We start from the raw sequence: 18,273 nt of genomic DNA, 5'->3' as shown, positions 1-18,273 counted from the left end.
TAACATCCTGAGAAAAGTGGTATGCAAAAAATTACATTAATCTGTCAATATCTAAGGTTGGCTTATCTTGCTTTGCATAGTAGCGTGTTACACTTTTTCCATTATCACAAAATTGCTGGCAATGCAACAGATTGTTCAGGGGATGTCAATTGGGTTTGGAAAATATAAAGCAGTTTGTAGATGATAATGTGACAGATAATTGCTTTAATAAAGGCTTACCCATCAAAATAACTTCTGTTAAGGCTTTTATTGCTAATACAAATACCTATTGTGCCTTTTTCCTCAGGTCATTTTCTGTTGACTAATTTACTGCTAGATAAGATGAAAAGCACGGGAAATGCTCGCATCATTAATGTTTCCTCGCTAGCTCACGTGATAGGACAAATTGATTTTGATGATATAAATTGGGAAAAAAAGAAGTACAATACCAAAGAAGCTTACTGCCAAAGCAAACTTGCCAATATTTTATTTACTCAAGAGCTGGCTAGACAACTTCAAGGTAAGTAAGCACACAAGGAAAAACAAGTTATTTACCTCTGCTAAAAATTCTCCTAGGATAATTTTTTTTTTTTCCAAATCCACCACTGACTTCTTTCCCAAAAACTCCTTTAGTGCTATATTATTGGAATTATTTGTTGTAGACCAAAATGTGGTCAGAATTGTAAGACTTAATGGGGGATGGTGAAACGGTATATGCCAGTAAACTTGATGGCTGGTGATAGTTATGGCACAGTTTCAAGGGGTAAGCCTGATCCATGCACAATACATGCTTGATAAACCTAAACAGTGCAGTTTCTGTGTAGAAAGTCTACCGAAAGGTAAGTGAAGAATCCCCTTCATATCTTCAGGTGCAGTATCATGGTTTAAAAATGTCTTGGAGCTTTGGTAGCTTAATTCCAAGTTTTGTTACCAGGTAAAATACACAAGCATTGCATTTGCTAATTTAACACACCTTTTTCCTTTTCAAGTAAAAAAAAAAGGATTCAGGAAGGTATCTGGAGAAGCAACCTTCCAGCAGCGGGGTGCAATTCTGTCTCCTTTTGTAACACTTTCACTGACCAGGTGGAAATAAAGTCACCAATGGGAGCACTAAAAATATGTAAAACATTTCTAGGAGCTTTGTTAGAGCCTGTTTCTCCTTTCATTTTAAAGGAAAACAGGCTCACTCTGGTTCAAACCACTCTTAAAACAGCTTTAATGTTTAATGTTATGTTTTCAGAGGTTGCATTATGCTATTCCCTTAGATCACCTGTATTTTTATTTTTAATAGTTCTGAAAATCTACAATTCTTCTTTCCTCCATGTTGGCAGATAAAGACCAAATGGTCCATTCAGTCTGCCCAGCAATTTGCTTATGGTAGTAACTGCTGCTCTGTGCAGGTTACCCTCCATGCAGAAATGTTATACCATCCCCTTTCTTCATTTCCAACCTTAAGCTGTTAGGGATCTGCAATGTTTGTCCCATGCCCTTTTGAATTCATTCACTCTTCTTGTCTTTACCACCTTGTCTGCGAGGGCATTTTAGGCATCCACCGCCCTCTCCATGAAGAAATATTTCCTAATATTGGTTCCGAGTCATCCCCCTTGTAGTTTCATATCATGACCTCTAGTTCTACCAAAGAGAGACTCCTGATCAGGACGCTATCTCAAAAGAAATCAGTTAGTGATAGAGGTATGGGGGATTTGATCCCACTGTACAAATATATGAAACAAATAAACGCATGAATTGGCAGAGAATGGGTGAGGCAATTTTCAAACCTTTTTTACGCTGGTAAACAGTTGTAAAACGGCTGCTGAAAATTGCACCCCCCGCTCACTGATGATCAAAGTACCTATGGTGATTCCAACATTGATTTATGGAAATTGTCTAAAAGGAATACTCAGTGAGTCTTAATATTTGCAAAAAAATTACTGTTTCCAGTCTCTTGCCCTATAATATTACAAAAGAATTAATCTCAAGAGTTCATGCTTGCCATTAGTTTTCTTATTCTGAAAATGCAAAAGTCAAAAGGTTTGTGCATTTTTCTTGGAATGGTAGCATTAATAGTATTGTAGGGGGGGGGGTTTATTTCTCTTTTACTTCTTATGACCCCCCCCTCCCTTAACCATATGCACATGTGTAATTGTGCTGGCAATTAAGTTTTTGGTCTGGGGAAGCAAATGTCCTGTTGAACTCAGTTGTCATGTGTTATGAGAGAAAATAAGTCTTTTCTGAATATAAGAAGATTATTGGAATAAGTTCATGGATCAGCACTTGTCATTCACAATCTACAGGGAGATTCACTCGAAAGAGGCCCCGAATATTCTGTAGTAACTCTCAATAGGACGAAGCAATCTGAATGAAACAATGTACAATGTGCTCCTCGGTATATGGAGCTTTGAACAAGCCGGGATGCCCCGCGTCAGAGCGATGAGGTAGGCGCCGGACAGCCGTCGCAACGTTTAACCTCAGTTTGTGACTTCTGGGTGCATACCCCCATTCCCTTTCACTCAGTCATTCGACTTCTCATCAGGATGGTGGTGTAAAGTATTGAGCAGAGCGTCTTCATGGTGCAAACCTATTGGGTCACTAATTCGTTTAAGCGATGTCAGAGTGAATTTAGGAAGAAATATGGTGTTCGTGATGTACCCTCAAAGAGTGTTATTCAGAAGATGGTACGGAAACTGGAAACGATGGGATCATTGATTCTTCTCATGGCGGAAGCCATCCAAAAATGTCGCAGTACACATTTGATGACGTGCAACATCTTCCTGAGCAGTTGCCTAAGAAACCTCGGAGATGCCTAGCGCAGGAGACTGGAAGATCATATTCAATATGTCAAAGAGCTGCAAAAAGGGCAAAATTACATGCATATCATGTCACCATTGTTCAGGAGCTCAAACCGAGTGATATGGAGAAAAGAGTCAGATACTATCACTGGTTCCAGGCATTTGTAAGGGAGAACGAAGGAATATATTGGGCGTCACATGGTTCTCAGATGAGGCGTGGTTCAATTTGTCGGGTTATGTTAACTCACAAAACACCTGTATATGGGCCGCTGAAAATCCCTTTGCCACTCACCAAAAACTACTCTATTCTCAAAATTCGGTGTATGGTGCACGATGTCTCGGTTGTGCATCATAGGCCCCATTTTCTTTGACACCACCGTGAACACTGATGTGTACATGGACATTTTTGAACAGTTCGTGAATCAACTGGATGATTGTGAGTTAATGGAAGGTTACTTCCAGCAAGATGGAAGTAACCGTCCAGAAGTGACGTAATCTAACTGAATTGGGTGTGTCTCAGACCTCGAGCAGGAGAGCCATTGTGTCTCAGACCTTGAGCAGGAGAGCCATTGTGGTCCTGGGCACACGTTAGTGTGTTCTCTTGGAGGCAGTGTATATTGCATTGAGCTAAGTATTTCTGCTGTTGCTTAGAATTTGTGTAGAAAGCTTCTGTTCTTAATTCTTGTGTGTTTTAATTTTAATTATAGTGTGTGTTTCAGTTCTTGATAGTAAGTTAATTTCGCTGTCTGCTGCATAAGTTGAAAAAAGAAAAAAAAAACAAAAAAAAACCCCCACCCCCCATACCAAATCGCTCTCCAGCTTGTAAACTGTTTAAGTCTCTCTGTTTTGAAATTAGCTGGCATAAATAAGTTGTTCAAACAAAAATTGGGGCATAAAGACTGTTTTTTAAAACAATTGACCAAAAGCAAGGAGCCGTCCAGAAGTGCCCTGCTTAACCCAGCTTGTCCCAGGCTTACCTGTTTGACTCCCTCCCATCCTGCCCCTCTACCCACCCACCCCTGGGGCTTGTTTTCTAATAAAGACTGCCTAAAGTACCATTGGCGGTGAGATAAATTAGTGCATTGGTAAAAGTCAAGAAAATACAATTCACAAATTCCCATGATGAGGACTATCCAATGTAACTGCTGTGGAGCCTTTATTCTGAGGGAAATCATCTGGACACTTAGAGCTTGCCCAATTTGTGCACAACTCTCTTCCTTGAAAAAGGAGCTGACTGAGATTAAAGATCAATTAGCTTCAATTAAAAGTAATACACCCTCATTGCATTACTCAGAACATAATTCCCCAACACCACAAAAAACCAGGAGTCAAGAAAAGGAGATTCATTAGGCTCAGGTAGGACCCACAGTCACCCATTCTTGACAGATGGGCAGCCAACAGGTACACCCCCCCACTCAAACAGGTCATTAAGTTCTTTAAAATCCAGGAATACAGTGGGCTCAGGTAGAATTAGACCTGTGATGAGGAGACACACAATGTACCAAATGCAAAAAGAACAAGCCATCTCTATATTAAAAACTGAAGAAGTTCTTCAGAAAAACATTGAAGTGTTACCAGAAATGAGAGAAAAAACACAATGCATGCAGTATTTCAAGATCCATAACCAAAAGAAAAATCTAATTCAGATGAATAACTCTGTCAACAGAGGCACAACTAAAAAAAGAGAGAGTGAATTGAATAGCAAATCTCAACTAATATCTTATAAGGAGTCCAGGAAAAGCAATAACCTTAAAGAGAGTACCTGGAAGGCTATGACCACAAATGCTCATAGTTTGGGAAATAAAATCCCAGATCTGCAGGCCCTAATGGCTGAGGCAGAATTGGACATTGTTGCTATCACAGAGACATGGTTCACAGAATCTCATGATTGGGATACAACAATACCAGGCTATAACTTGTTAAGGAAGGACAGAGAGGATAGAAAAGGGGGAGGTGTGGCTCTTTATGTCAGAAACAACATCCAAGCATCTGAGCTACAAGGAAGTTGGGGTAAGGAAGAAGCTCTATGGCTCGACCTAAAAAAAGATGACGGAGCGTCCATTTATACTGGAGTGGTTTACAGGCCTCCAAACCAAAAGGAAGAGCTGGACAGAGACCTGGTTGAAGACATCCATAAGATAGGTAAGAAGGGAGAAGTGGTGATCGTGGGTGACTTTAATATGCCAGATGTAGACTGGAAAATCCCATCTGCAGAAACTAAAAATAGCAGAGCGATAGTGGATGCCATGCAAGTATCTTTGTTCAAACAAATGGTGTTGGAACCCACCAGAGAAGGAGCTGTACTCGACTTAGTGCTCACTAATGCAGATAATGTCTCAGATGTCCAGGTGGGTACCCACCTCAGCAGCAGTGATCATCAAACGGTATGGTTTAATATCACTAAAAGAATAGGGAAAAGAACCACAAAGACCCAAGTTTTACAGTTCAAAAACACAGACTTTGAGGAAATGGGGAAGTACCTGGAGGAAGAACTTAAAGGATGGGAGAACGAGAGAGATGTGGATCAGCAGTGGACCAATCTAAAAGGAGCAATCGCCAAGGCAACTGCTCTATACGTTAGAAATGTAAAGAAAAGCAAAAGAAAATTGAAACCTATCTGGTTCTCAAAGGAGGTGGCGGACAAAATTAAAGCTAAAAGAACAGCATTCAAGACATATAAAAAATCCCAAAGGGAGGAACACAAAGAAGAATATTTGTATCAACTGAGGGAGACAAAGAAATTAATCAAGTTGGCAAAAAGTCAAGCGGAAGAGAGGATTGCCAAGGAGATAAAAAATGGTGACAAAACATTTTTCAGATACATCAGCGAAAAGAGAAAGATCCAAAGTGGTATAGTGAAATTGAAAGGTGGTAATGATCAATGTGTGGAGGGAGACGAAGAAATGGCAGAAATATTAAACGAATACTTCAGCTCTGTGTTCACTAAAGAAGACCCTGGAGAAGGACCATCTCTACACAACAAAAAACTGGTGGGAAGTGGAATAGATGAAAATCCTTTTACAGTAGTAAATGTGTGGGAAGAGCTAAAGAACCTGAAAGTGGACAAAGCCATGGGGCCTGATGGGATTCATCCAAGGATATTGAGGGAGCTCAGAGATGTTCTGGCGGCTCCACTGTGTGACCTGTTCAATAGATCCCTAGAAACGGGAGTGGTGCCGAGTGATTGGAGAAGAGCGGTGGTGGTCCCGCTTCACAAGAGTGGGAACAGGGAGGAGGCTGGCAACTACAGACCAGTCAGCCTCACTTCGGTGGTGGGAAAAGTAATGGAGTCACTGCTGAAAGAGAGAATAGTGAACTATCTACAGTCCGGAGAATTGATGGACCAGAGGTAACATGGATTCACCAGGGGAAGATCCTGTCAGACAAATCTGATTGACTTTTTTGACTGGGTAACCAAGGAATTGGATCGAGGAAGAGCGCTCGATATCATATACTTGGATTTCAGCAAAGCTTTTGACACGGTTCCGCACAGGAGACTGGTGAATAAAACGAGAAGCTTGGGAGTGAGTGCCGAGGTGGTGACCTGGATTGCAAATTGGTTGACGGACAGAAGACAATGTGTGATGGTAAATGGAACCTTCTCTGAAGAGAGAGCGGTTTTAAGTGGTGTACCGCAAGGATCGGTGTTGGGACCGGTCCTGTTCAATATCTTTGTGAGCGACATTGCGGACGGGATAGAAGGCAAGGTTTGTCTTTTCGCGGATGACACTAAGATCTGCAACAGAGTGGACACGCCGGAAGGAGTGGAGAGAATGAGACGGGATCTAAGGAAACTGGAGGAGTGGTCGAAGATATGGCAGCTGAGATTCAATGCCAAGAAGTGCAAAGTCATGCATATGGGGAGTGGAAACCCGAATGAACTGTATTCGATGGGGGGGGAAAGGCTGATGTGCACGGAGCAGGAGAGGGACCTTGGGGTGATAGTGTCAAATGATATGAAGTCTGTGAAACAATGCGACAAGGCTATAGCAAAAGCCAGAAGAATGCTGGGCTGCATAGAGAGAGGAATATCGAGTAAGAAAAGGGAAGTGATTATTCCCTTGTACAGGTCCTTGGTGAGGCCTCACCTGGAGTACTGTGTTCAGTTCTGGAGACCGTATCTACAAAAAGACAAAGACAAGATGGAAGCGGTACAGAGAAGGGCGACCAGGAAGGTGGAGGATCTTCATCGGATGACGTACGAGGAGAGATTGAAGAATCTAAATATGTACACCCTGGAGGAAAGGAGGAGCAGAGGTGATATGATACAGACTTTCAGATACTTGAAAGGTTTTAATGATCCAAAGACAACGACAAACCTTTTCCGTAGGAAAAAAATCAGCAGAACCAGGGGTCACGATTTGAAGCTCCAGGGAGGAAGATTCAGAACCAATGTTAGGAAGTATTTCTTCACGGAAAGGGTGGTGGATGCCTGGAATGCCCTTCCGGAGGATGTGGTGAAGACCAGAACTGTGAAGGACTTCAAAGGGGCGTGGGATAAACACTGTGGATCCATAAAGTCAAGAGGCCGCCAGTGAAGAGTGGGTGACTCGCCAGAATGATGGCTAATGCCTGGAGACAATACCCTTATTCAATAAACGTACACATGCTTACTGTGACTCCAACATCATTCTAGCTTCAACAGCAAGAGGAAATGTGGAATAAAGGATCTGCACTCACAAAGGGGGGAGTAGCTGGCTTGTTACGGCGGTTACTACCCCAAACCAAATGTGCCTGATACTTCACTTTCGATGCATATCCAGCATGGCTCTCTGCTTCAACAGCATGGGAGAAGAATAAACTGATACTTCAAGCATATCCAGCATAGCTCCCTGCTTCAACAGCAGGGGAGAAGAAAAACAACCAATAAGGGCTGTATAACATAGTCTGGGTAAAACAAATAAGCATGGGTGTAGCTTGCTTATTGCGGCGGTTACTACCCCTACTACCCCTAACTTATCAGCTAGATATTCACTTGGATGCAGCTCCATCACTGCTTTCTACATTAATGGTGGGGGTGGAAGGGAAATAGAACCAAGAGCTAAGATAAACAGATAAGTATGAGAGAAAAAAGTGTGTGAAGCTTGCTGGGCAGACTGGATGGGCCATTTGGTCTTCTTCTGCCGTCATTTCTATGTTTCTATGTTTCTATGGAGCAACGTGTCAAACATCGTCAAATAATATAACAGAAATTGAGTCCTTTTTCGGTAACAGGGTAATTTCAAAGGGGCTTTGGTCACCACGGTCCCTGGATCTGATCCCACCAGACTTTTTCCTTTGGGGTATGCTCAAATGAAAAGTCTATCAGAACAAGCTTCGCACTGTGGAAGATTTGAAGGAAAACATCCAATGTGAAATTGCTGCTATTCTCCCCGATATGCTCACAAACATGTTCAGGAACATGGAGCGCCATGTCGAAATGTGTCTGGCAGAAATCGGCGATCAATTCCAGCATTGCATGTAATGCAAAATATTACACATATGTCAAGGTATGTATAGTAATTTTATTTTTGTTCAGATTGCTTCATCCTAATGGAAGTTACAACAGAATATTTGGGGCCTCTTTCGAGTGAATCTCCCTGTAGAAACTGAGCACCCGGTAATAATGTTGCTTGAGTGAATTTGTTGAACTTAACTGTAAAATGTTAATTCTCCACCCAGGAAGATAGTCTTATCGGTGAGCTTTAATCTCTTCTAAACCCAGTTTTGAACTCTCCAAATTTTGAGATTGCACATGATGCAGCAAGCTAATTTTCAGAGGGAATCTCATCTTCTCTTGGGGTTTCCCTTTAAAAATTGGGCTAGTAGCGCATAGTGGATACAGATACTCACATGTAGTTGTATCTAGTTTCAATTCCCTGTCCTAACCTTGACTTGCCTTTTTTTTTTCCCATGAGTATTTTTATCTTCGGTGAGGGAGTGCAATTTTCAGCAGCCATTTTACAACAGTTTACCAGTGTAAAAAATGTTTGAAAATTACTCTGCCCATTCTCTGCTAATTCATGAGTTTATTTGTTTCATATATTGGTGCAGTGAGATCAAGTTCCCCCATACCTCATTAACTGATTTTCTTTTATGCAGGTGATAGCACCCAGATCAGGAGAGTCTCCCTGAATTAATTTAGTCTCTCTATCTTTTGTACCAATAATATATAAATTACTGGTATGCAGTTTGTAAATCTGTGCACTCCTTGGTTTATTCCTTCACTGTTTCTGAAGAAATTTCTCATTTGGATTAATAATAATCTGTAGTCATTTGAAAATGATTTGGTGTTATGTGTTTGAGTAGCTGACTTTTTGCTTTACACAGGGACAGGAGTCACAGCAAATTCTCTTCACCCTGGTGTTGCTGCTACTGAGCTTGGCAGACACACAGGACTGCACAAATCTGCCTTTTCTAGTTCTGTATTAGGTAAGTAGCCAAATGCAATAGTTCTTATAAGTGACTCGATTGGCTCTTTGTCTTCAGGTAAAATTAGTCATCTCTGCTATATTTGTGAACTACAACATCATTCTAATTGAGCTCTGTAACCAACTAATCAGACTCACTCCATTTTGTTTAATAGTTTCTGGAGTCAGGATCTGTGGATTGATAAAAAGGAATTCTGTCCTGCTTATTCATTTCCTGTCTGTTAGAATACAGTGAGCTTGAAGTTTTGCCCCACTTGAACTCCGTATCTGGGGTCATGGCTCTTTATTTTTTATTTATTTTAAAAATGTATACGGCACTATAACCAAAGTTCTATAGCACTTACAGTAAAAATATACCTAATAAAATAAAGAGAAACTCAACATAAAAACAAATACAAATAGTTTCTTAACATTGACAAGCAAAAATTAAAAGCAAAACAAAACTGACAAATTAAGCAAAGAGAAGCTATCGCACTTTGGGGCCGATGCAATAAACATCAGGAGGTGCTGTAGCGCTTTATGTCCGGGATGGCATAGAGTCCAACAGGATAAACATCCTGCATGAGACTAAATGCACAATTGAATCTTTATGGGTAGAAATCCCTTGTGTGTCGGAAGACTATAGTAATAGGAGTATACTACCGTCCACCTGGTCAAGATGGTGAGACGGACAATGAAATGCTAAGAGAAATTAGGGAAGCTAACTAAATTGGTAGTGTGGTAATAATGGGAGATTTCAATTACCAGCAAAACAGTGCAAGAACAAACTTCAACGATCCACCTTCAATGTTCAAAATAGTATTTAATTTGTTTGTACATCCTAATACTGGCCGAGTTTTTCAACTCCGTACAAAATCTGACTGTACCACGAAAGGGGTAATATATGTTGTGCAATGTCCGTGCCCCCTCTTGTATGTGGGCAAGACCACCCGGATGGTTAAGACCAGGATTATTGAACACTGCTCCAACATCCGTCTGTTAAGAGTAGATGAACCACTGGTAATTCACTGGTCACAGCAAAATCACACCATCTCTGTTCTTCTTTACTCAGTATTGGAGGTGGTTCCCCGTCACCCAAGAGGGGGAGACTATCCTGGACTGCTGGGGAAGAAGGAACACAGATGGATATTTACCCTAGATACCATCAGCCCAAAAGGCTTAAACAAGGAAATAGAATGGCATTTGTTTTGTTAAAGGTATGCTCCCCTTGATTGGTTCAGAGATCCCGCGATGTTTCTCTGTTTGGCGCCAATTCTGCCCTTTAAAAGTTTGATCCCTCTAGGGGCGCTCGCGCTCCTGGGTTGATCTAAAAGGTACTGTACACAATTTCTTTTATTGTACAAATGTATATTGTTTCTAAATATGTAGCCTTAATTCTTGTGGTCCACCATTTATATTCTGTTTACGTTGTAGATTTAAATTCAATTGTGGTCCCTCCCGATGCAGCAACAAGCGAAACACGGACCGTGTCGGGGGACTCATATATAAACACAACACTGCAATTTACATGGAGTTGCCGGTTATATTGATCAAAAATCACAATTAAATACTATTTTGAACATTGAAGGTGGATCGTTGAAGTTTGTTCTTGCACTGTTGTTTTGCTGATACTTGCTTGTGTGCAAGGTTTGCTTCGTGGTTTGGATGGTTTAATGCCTAGATTTCAATTACCCCAATATTGACTGGGTAAATGTATCATCAGTACATGCTAGAGATATAAAGTTCCTGGATGGAATAAATGACATTTTTATGGAGTAACTGGTTCAGGAATTGACAAGAGAGGGAGCAATTTTAGATCTAATTCTCAGTGGAGCAAAGGATTTGGTGAGAGAGATAACGGTGGTGGGGCTGCTTGGCAATAGTGATCATAATATGATCAAATTTGAATTAATGACTGGAAGGGGGACAGTAAGCAAATTCACGGCTCTTGTGCTAAACTTTCAAAAGGGAAACTTTAATAAAATGAGAAAAAATAGAAAAAAACTGAAAGGAGCAGCTACAAAGGTAAAAAGTGTGCAAGAGGCGTGGTCATTGTTAAAAAATACTATTCTAGAAGCACAGTACAGATGTATTCCACACATTAAGAAAGGTGGAAAGAAGGCAAAAGGATTACCGGCATGGTTAAAAGGGGAGGTGAAAGAAGCTATTTTAGCCAAAAGATCTTCATTCAAAAATTGGAAGAAGGATCCAACAGAAGAAAATAGGTTAATGCATAAGCGTTGGCAAGTTAAATGTAAGACATTGATAAGACAGGCTAAGAGAGAATTTGAAAAGAAGCTGGCCGTAGAGGCAAAAACTCACAGTAAAAACTTTTTAAAATATATCCGAAGCAGAAAGCCTGTGAGGGAATCAGTTGGACCGTTACATGATCGAGGGGTTAAAGGGGCACTTAAAGAAGATAAGGTCATCGCGGAAAGATTAAATGATTTTTTTTGCTTCGGTGTTTACTGAAGAGGATGTTGGGGAGGTACCCGTACCGGAGAAGGTTTTCATGGGTAATGATTCAGATGGACTGAACCAAATCACGGTGAATCTTGAAGATGTGGTAGGCCTGATTCACAAACTGAAGAGTAGTAAATCACCTGGACCGGATGGTATACACCCCAGAATTCTGAAGGAACTAAAAAATGAAATTTCAGGCCTATTAGTAAAAACTTTTAACCTATCATTAAAATCATCCATTGTACCTGAAGACTGGAGGATAGCTAATGAAACCCCAATATTTAAAAAGGGCTCCAGGGGCGATCCGGGAAACTACAGACCGGTTAGCCTGACCAGTGCCATGAAAAATAGTGGAAAGTGTTTTAAATATCAAAATCACAGAACATATAGAAAGACATGGTTTAATGGAACAAAGTCAACATGGCTTTACCCAAGGCAAGTCTTGCCTCAGAAATCTAGTTCACTTTTTTGAAGGAGTCCTTTCATGGATTACAAACTGGTTAAAAGACAGGAAACAGAGAGTAGGATTAAATGGACAATTTTTCAGTGAAAGGGAGTGGGCAGTGGAGTGCTTCAGGGATCTGTATTGGGACCCTTACTTTTCAATATGATTATAAATGATTTGGAAAGAAATACGACGAGTGAGATAATCAAATTTGCAGATGACACAAAATTGTTCAGAGTAGTTAAATCACAAGCAGATTGTGATAAATTGCAGGAAGACCTTGTGAGACTGGAAAATTGGGCATCGAAATGGCAGATGAAATTTAAGTGCATAAGTGCAAGGTGATGCATATAGGGAAAAATAACCCATATTAGATTCTACCACCCAAGAAAGAGATCTAGGCGTCATAGTGGATAACACATTGAAATCGTCGGTTCAGTGTGCTGCGGCAGTCAAAAAAGCAAACAGAATGTTGGTAATTATTAGAAAGGGAATGGTGAATAAAGCAGAAAATGTCATAATGACTCTGTATCGCTCTATGGAGGGACCGCACCTTGAATACTGTGTACAATTCTGGTCGCCCCCCGGACCACCCCACCCTGCCCCCTCCCCATCCCCAGACTGTCCCTTTTTGCAAAACCCGGGATTGCACGCGTCCTGGGGCTTTATGCGCGTTGCCGGGCCTTTTGAAAATAGGCCCGGAGCACATATGACTATTTATGCGTGTAACCTTTTGAAAATCCAGCCTATTAGTTTTAAGCATTGCATACCAAACAGTAATCCTATTCCTCTGATTCTGTAAAAACAATGCTCTGGGTACTAGATTAGGACTGGGCCAAGCTTTGGACTTAGGCTTGATTTCAAGTTCATGGTTATAGAATTTACATGATCAGCAGCAATGGAATCAGGGAAAAGTTTCTGCAGTAATAGAAAAATTCCTCTCCTGTAATCTGTAAAGGCCAAAGCTTTTTTCTCTGTTCAGGATTTCATACATATTCAGATACATATACTCCAAATGTTGGTCTTGATTTGGATGTTACCACCATCTATAGACATGTGATTGGTGCCTCCTGATTTGACAATGTATTCACATTTAGATGCCGCTGATACCTTAGCTTAATGCAGCCTTTAGCAAAAAACATATATAATATTTCACACATTTTAAAACAAACTGAGAATATACATATACATTTGTGTCAGAATGTATGTGCATATTCCCACAGAAAAACTAGTAGTTTATGGAGGTTTCTTTCAGGAACAATGTTCACTTCATGGCTTGATGCAAAGTTTCTCTCAAGGTTCAGTCTTTGTTTAGGCCTGCAGGCTCTGGTTCAGTTAAACATCCTTTTCGACTGGTTTACCTCTACAGCTCCTCCCTTTTAAGATGGCATGTGCTGCAAAGGACGCATTACCTCTTAAACCTAACTAGCCAGTATAACTGCTAGTTGAACTCAGAGTAATACAAGGTAAAAATTGATATATGCAATGATATAAATGGTAATAATAAAGCACATAAGCATCAGTAGTTCTTTCTATTGATTGTGTTTCAACATAACATCGTAAGTCAGAATGTAATAACTAGTGATGAATATATTCAAAGATATGCGATGAAAAATAGTCATGAATGAATAAAAATAGGAATAAATATTTCACTTAATATGTGATTATTTTAAAAATCAAAATAATATGATTAGCATGAGCTAAATGGGTTATATGAACAAGCTCATAGAAATCAATGGGAGAACAGGTGTAATACAGTTAGGAATTACTTAATATAGCAGCCAGCCAGCCCTTCTTAGTGAGTCATATGTGACATCACTGTTCTGTCAGACCTGAGTAGGACATGTTGTCAAATAGACAATTATATTGCAGTGAAGCATTTTTCTAATCCAAGCTCTCCGGATCCAGTGCAGAGATCTTGAAGACTGAGTATATCTGAGATGTACTGTGTAAAGTGTGTATTCCCTCTGTAGACGTCTTGGGAGGATGCTGTTTTGAGCTTTAAGTTCTTAATTTTCAACTTTTCACAAGTGACTGTTGCCCATTTTAGTCTGTCACTGTGCCAGCTTAACTTCTGTGCGGGTGAATGGCAGGTTGTACCACAGTCTCAGGGTAATGAACCCAGAATGCTTACAGAACCTCTGCAGGCGAAGGAGGCAGGAACAGGTTGAAGAAGGTTCTATTCTCCTGTGTCTTAGGCAGACACACAATCAGCAAGTGCCCTGCATATACTAGAGTAGGGCTGAGCCAAGCTTTGGACCCAGTATCAGTGCCAAGTTCATGGGCATAGATTTCACGTGAATGGCAGCAATGGAATTGTGGGGAAAGTTTGTGTATTGCAGCACCCCACCTGATGTCCAAGCACCCCACCCACAAATAGCATTCCCCGCAGCTCCCCGATGGAGCAGACCCTGCCCCCTCTAGAGACCGCCTTAATTTGTCTTTCTTGCAACAGATGGATGAAGCCTCACCAACCTCACCTTGCCCCAGCCATGTGACTGGGGAAAGCTTTGGATTGGACTCCATCAGGAGGGAGGCTCAGCCCGGAGGGGGGGGGGGAGCCTGCTCCATTGGTGTGGGGGCTTTGACGGTTGGGGGGAGGGGCCAGGGGCATTAAGAGGGGCTTGGACATCAGGGGAGGCCATCATGTGCATACTTTAAACTTGTCTTATTTTGGGGGAGTTGGGCCCACCTCGACTGGCAGCCCTGGGTTGTAACAGGTATCAGTAATGACCCCTGCTCAACCTCCCCATTTGCCCGCAGTTTATTTTTTTGGTGGCCAGTGGCCCTTTAAAACAATGGCAGTCGGGAGTCACGTGATGTGGTGATCTGGGTTAGAGGGAAGTGCCTGAGCTCTGAGGGACAACTCTGATTATCACCTGTTATCCTGCCTCTGCGGAAGGGACACAGCTCTCTTTTCTTCCAAAAACGCTAGAGAATATGTCAGTTGTACATTATATGCAACGAGCATCCCCAGAAATATTGACTAAAGGAGGTAGGAAAGAAAAAGAGAAAACGCGAGGCCCTGAATCTAAGATGGCGCCCGGTCACGAGCCTGTGAAAGAAAACTGTCCTACTACAGCTACATTTTCAGATATAAAAAAGGTTATAAACAAAGTGCTAGATGAAAAATTAGCTACCATAGCCTCCCAAATAGCTGAGGTTAAGTCAGCCCTTGCTGAATTGCACCCCCGTTTAGACCATGCGGAGAGCCGGATCCATTTATTAGAAGATGATACAACGGCTTCTGCTGCAAAACTGGCAGGGCAAGAGAAAACACTTGACCCAAAAGATAAACTGGACGAATTGGAAAATAGGGATCATCGCTCAAATCTCAGGTTCCTAGGATTCCTGGAGATGGTGGAGGATCGTGAGATCAGGACCTTGCTCCCCAAAGCGCTTGGCCTTCCAGAGCTGCAGGGCAGCCTGATGATTGAGCGCACACACCGGGTGGGAGCGAGAAGAGAAAATGCACAAAAATCGCAGTTGGTTGTAACTAAATTTTTAAATTACCAGCATAAACAACAAGTATGGCAGGCATCCCAGAAGCAACAAAATCTGAAATACAAAACTCACACGATCCGGCTATTTCAAGATTACTCTCTTTGAGTGTCTGAAGCCCGGAAACGCTTCTCGCCGATATGCTCCACACTTCACCAGAAGCAAATAAAGTTCGTGCTGCAGTTCCCGGCAAAGCTATGGGTCTGGCATACAGATGGGCCCCATGTTTTTTAAACACCTGAGGCAGCTGGGGCCTTTTTGGCTAAGCTCTGAGTGGCTTTAGAACATGGCGGCGCAAATGGAGGACAGCGGGCATGAAACCGGACACCGGCCATATTTCGGCTCTCTCGTTGACCTCAGATGGACCGGAATGGGGTGCCTGTTGGGTCATCAGGAAGCCAGCGGGGAGTTGCCCAGAATGGAACTGCTAGATACCAGCTCACCCCGTACCAGACTTTGCCCGAGAAGGGACCAGATGCAACGAGAGACTGGGGCAGAATGATGAAGCACAAAATCCAGCACGATATCAAAGGGCAGGTGAAATGCCCGGTGGCCAGGAACAGACATTTCGCCTAGATTGCAAAGACACGAGGTCTGGTGAGCGGCATCGAGATCCCTAAGACTTTACCACGACCCTTCTCGATAAACCAGCTAACACCGCATACAATAATGGGCCCAGTGAGGGAGCGGAGAGGTAGGCCAGATGAGAAGGAGGGCTCACATGTACAGAGACTGGAGCACATGTGGGGCTGCTAGAATTAATCCTAGTATCCCAAAGCATACCTCTCACAATGTGCTTCACATAACAGCCGATACTGATACCAACATTCTAAGAGGAGGCTAAGGTCAAGAGCAGAACTGATGTTTTCACCCACCCTTTTATAGCCCTGTTGGACATGACTGTGCCCTGTGGTTCATTCGGGGGAGCTGACCGATAGCTAGAACTTGTGAGTGGTGAGTCTGAAGATGCCCTAATGTCCACTATGGTTTTCTCAAAATGTATGAGCCGCGTCAGGAGTATGTTCCTCATACACAGTCTCACATGACTTCTAAACTTCTGTGTAGAAGGACTTGGTTATGGACAATTACTAGGGAAAAATTTCAGGAACAGAAGGGGGGAGGTGAGGGGGGATCTAACTGCAAAAATTCATTCCTCTTGGTCTTGCAATACAATGATAAGACGGGTTTAGGTTTGTTCATTGGTTTTCCGTGTTCTATGATTGTCAATATATTTCTCTGTCTTCTGATTGGAGTTCTAATGTTAATAGGCGATGCATTTTGTGTGTGTGGAGAAGACCAGGTGAGACCCCAATTGCAGTCCGGGTGGTTGAGGCTAAGCTGGGGGCCTCTCTACCCTAACTTTGTCTTAAACATTCATCTACTTGCCAACTATGGAGATCTATCTTAATATATCTAAATTAATAACTTGGAATGATATTATCCCACCTTAAGAAGCTTCAGCCCGATATTGTTGGACTTCAGGAGACTCACCTGACTTCCACTGAAAGTGAAAAATTGCGCCAAGATTAGGTGGGGACATGTGTAGTCTCAGAGGCCAAGGGAAAGAAGGCAGGGGTAGCCATCCTTATCAATAAAACAACTAATTTTCAGGTGACCAGAAGCATATCACGCACAGAAGAGCATTATATTATACTGATAGGAGAATGGAATGGAACACTAGTAACAATTTGTAATACATATGCACCTAATGAATACAACCATGCTTTCTTTGTGAAATTGCGTAATCTATTACTATGCAATCTGTCCGGTACACTCTACCTAATGGGAAACTTCAATTGTGTTTAAGACTCTTCAATAGACAGAAGTCCACCTATCCGATGCAAAAGGGGAGATACGGGGAGAGGTATAGGCTTCCTATGTGCTCTACTCAGACTGGTTGACAGTTGGAGATCCTTGCATCCAGAGGATCACGATTACACTCATGTTTCCAGATCTCACTTATCCCTTTCCTGAATAGATTATATATTAGTGGTGAGGGAAGCATTCCCAGATGTAGTACGTGCTAACATTGAAACGCAAGTTATTTCTGACCATGCCCCAGTATCTCTATGTTTAAGTTTGAGGCACGGGACTGGACCACGACTATGGAGGTTTCCTAATTATCTTAAGGATGATGTTCACTTTAATCAATACTTGAAAAAGCAATGGGCGGAATATACGTTGAATAACAGCCAACATGTTCAGACGCCCCAGCTCTTTTGGGAGGCGGGGAAAGCAGTTATGAGAGGCAGCAGCATCTCATATATTTGTTCAAGAAAAAAAATCTTAAACCAATCCCTTTTAGAACTTGGGGACCAATTAAAGTCTGCAAAAATTGTTTTACAACAAGATCTCACACCACAACATCAGGCACAATTCTTTAGTATATTTAACCAATTGAACACCATTATTAATCTCAGAACCCAACATCAAATGCAGAGAGGAGAACAGAACTTTAGATATTGGAATAAAACAGGGAAAATTTTAGCTAACCTGGTGCGTACCACAAAGCCTATGACCTTTATTCCTAACATGCGTAACACAAAGGGGGAGCAAGTCACAGAAAAAAAAGAGATCTGCGAAGTCTTTCGGAAATTTTACGCCACCCTCTATGCCGCAGACCAAACTCCTGCAAAAGAGGAAGAAACCTGTTTCTTTACTGGACTAGACCTCCCATCCCTGTCGACTTCACAATCAAGGTTTCTAA

At 41.8% G+C, this 18,273-nt stretch overlaps 1 protein-coding gene across 8 annotated transcripts in view; it reads left to right on the top strand.

Annotated features, from left to right (window-relative positions):
* Nucleotides 1-18,273, top strand: part of RDH13 (retinol dehydrogenase 13) — a 91,331-nt gene that overhangs the window by 69,764 nt on the left and 3,294 nt on the right. For 6 of the 8 annotated variants that reach the window (XM_029594361.1, XM_029594359.1, XM_029594356.1 and 3 more), the window contains 2 exons: nt 287-499; nt 9,078-9,179. In XM_029594361.1, coding sequence (XP_029450221.1) covers nt 287-499; nt 9,078-9,179 — 315 coding nt within the window. Of the gene's footprint in view, nt 1-286; nt 500-9,077; nt 9,180-10,229; nt 10,375-18,273 lie in introns of all 8 variants that reach the window. The other 2 variants (XM_029594358.1, XM_029594357.1) reach the window with 2 other exon arrangements.

This window comes from Rhinatrema bivittatum, chromosome 3, assembly GCF_901001135.1.
Source record: "Rhinatrema bivittatum chromosome 3, aRhiBiv1.1, whole genome shotgun sequence".
NCBI lineage: Eukaryota > Metazoa > Chordata > Amphibia > Gymnophiona > Rhinatrematidae > Rhinatrema > Rhinatrema bivittatum.
The sequence above is the reverse complement of the archived record's forward strand: the minus strand, read 5'-3'. Positions and strand labels throughout refer to the sequence as shown.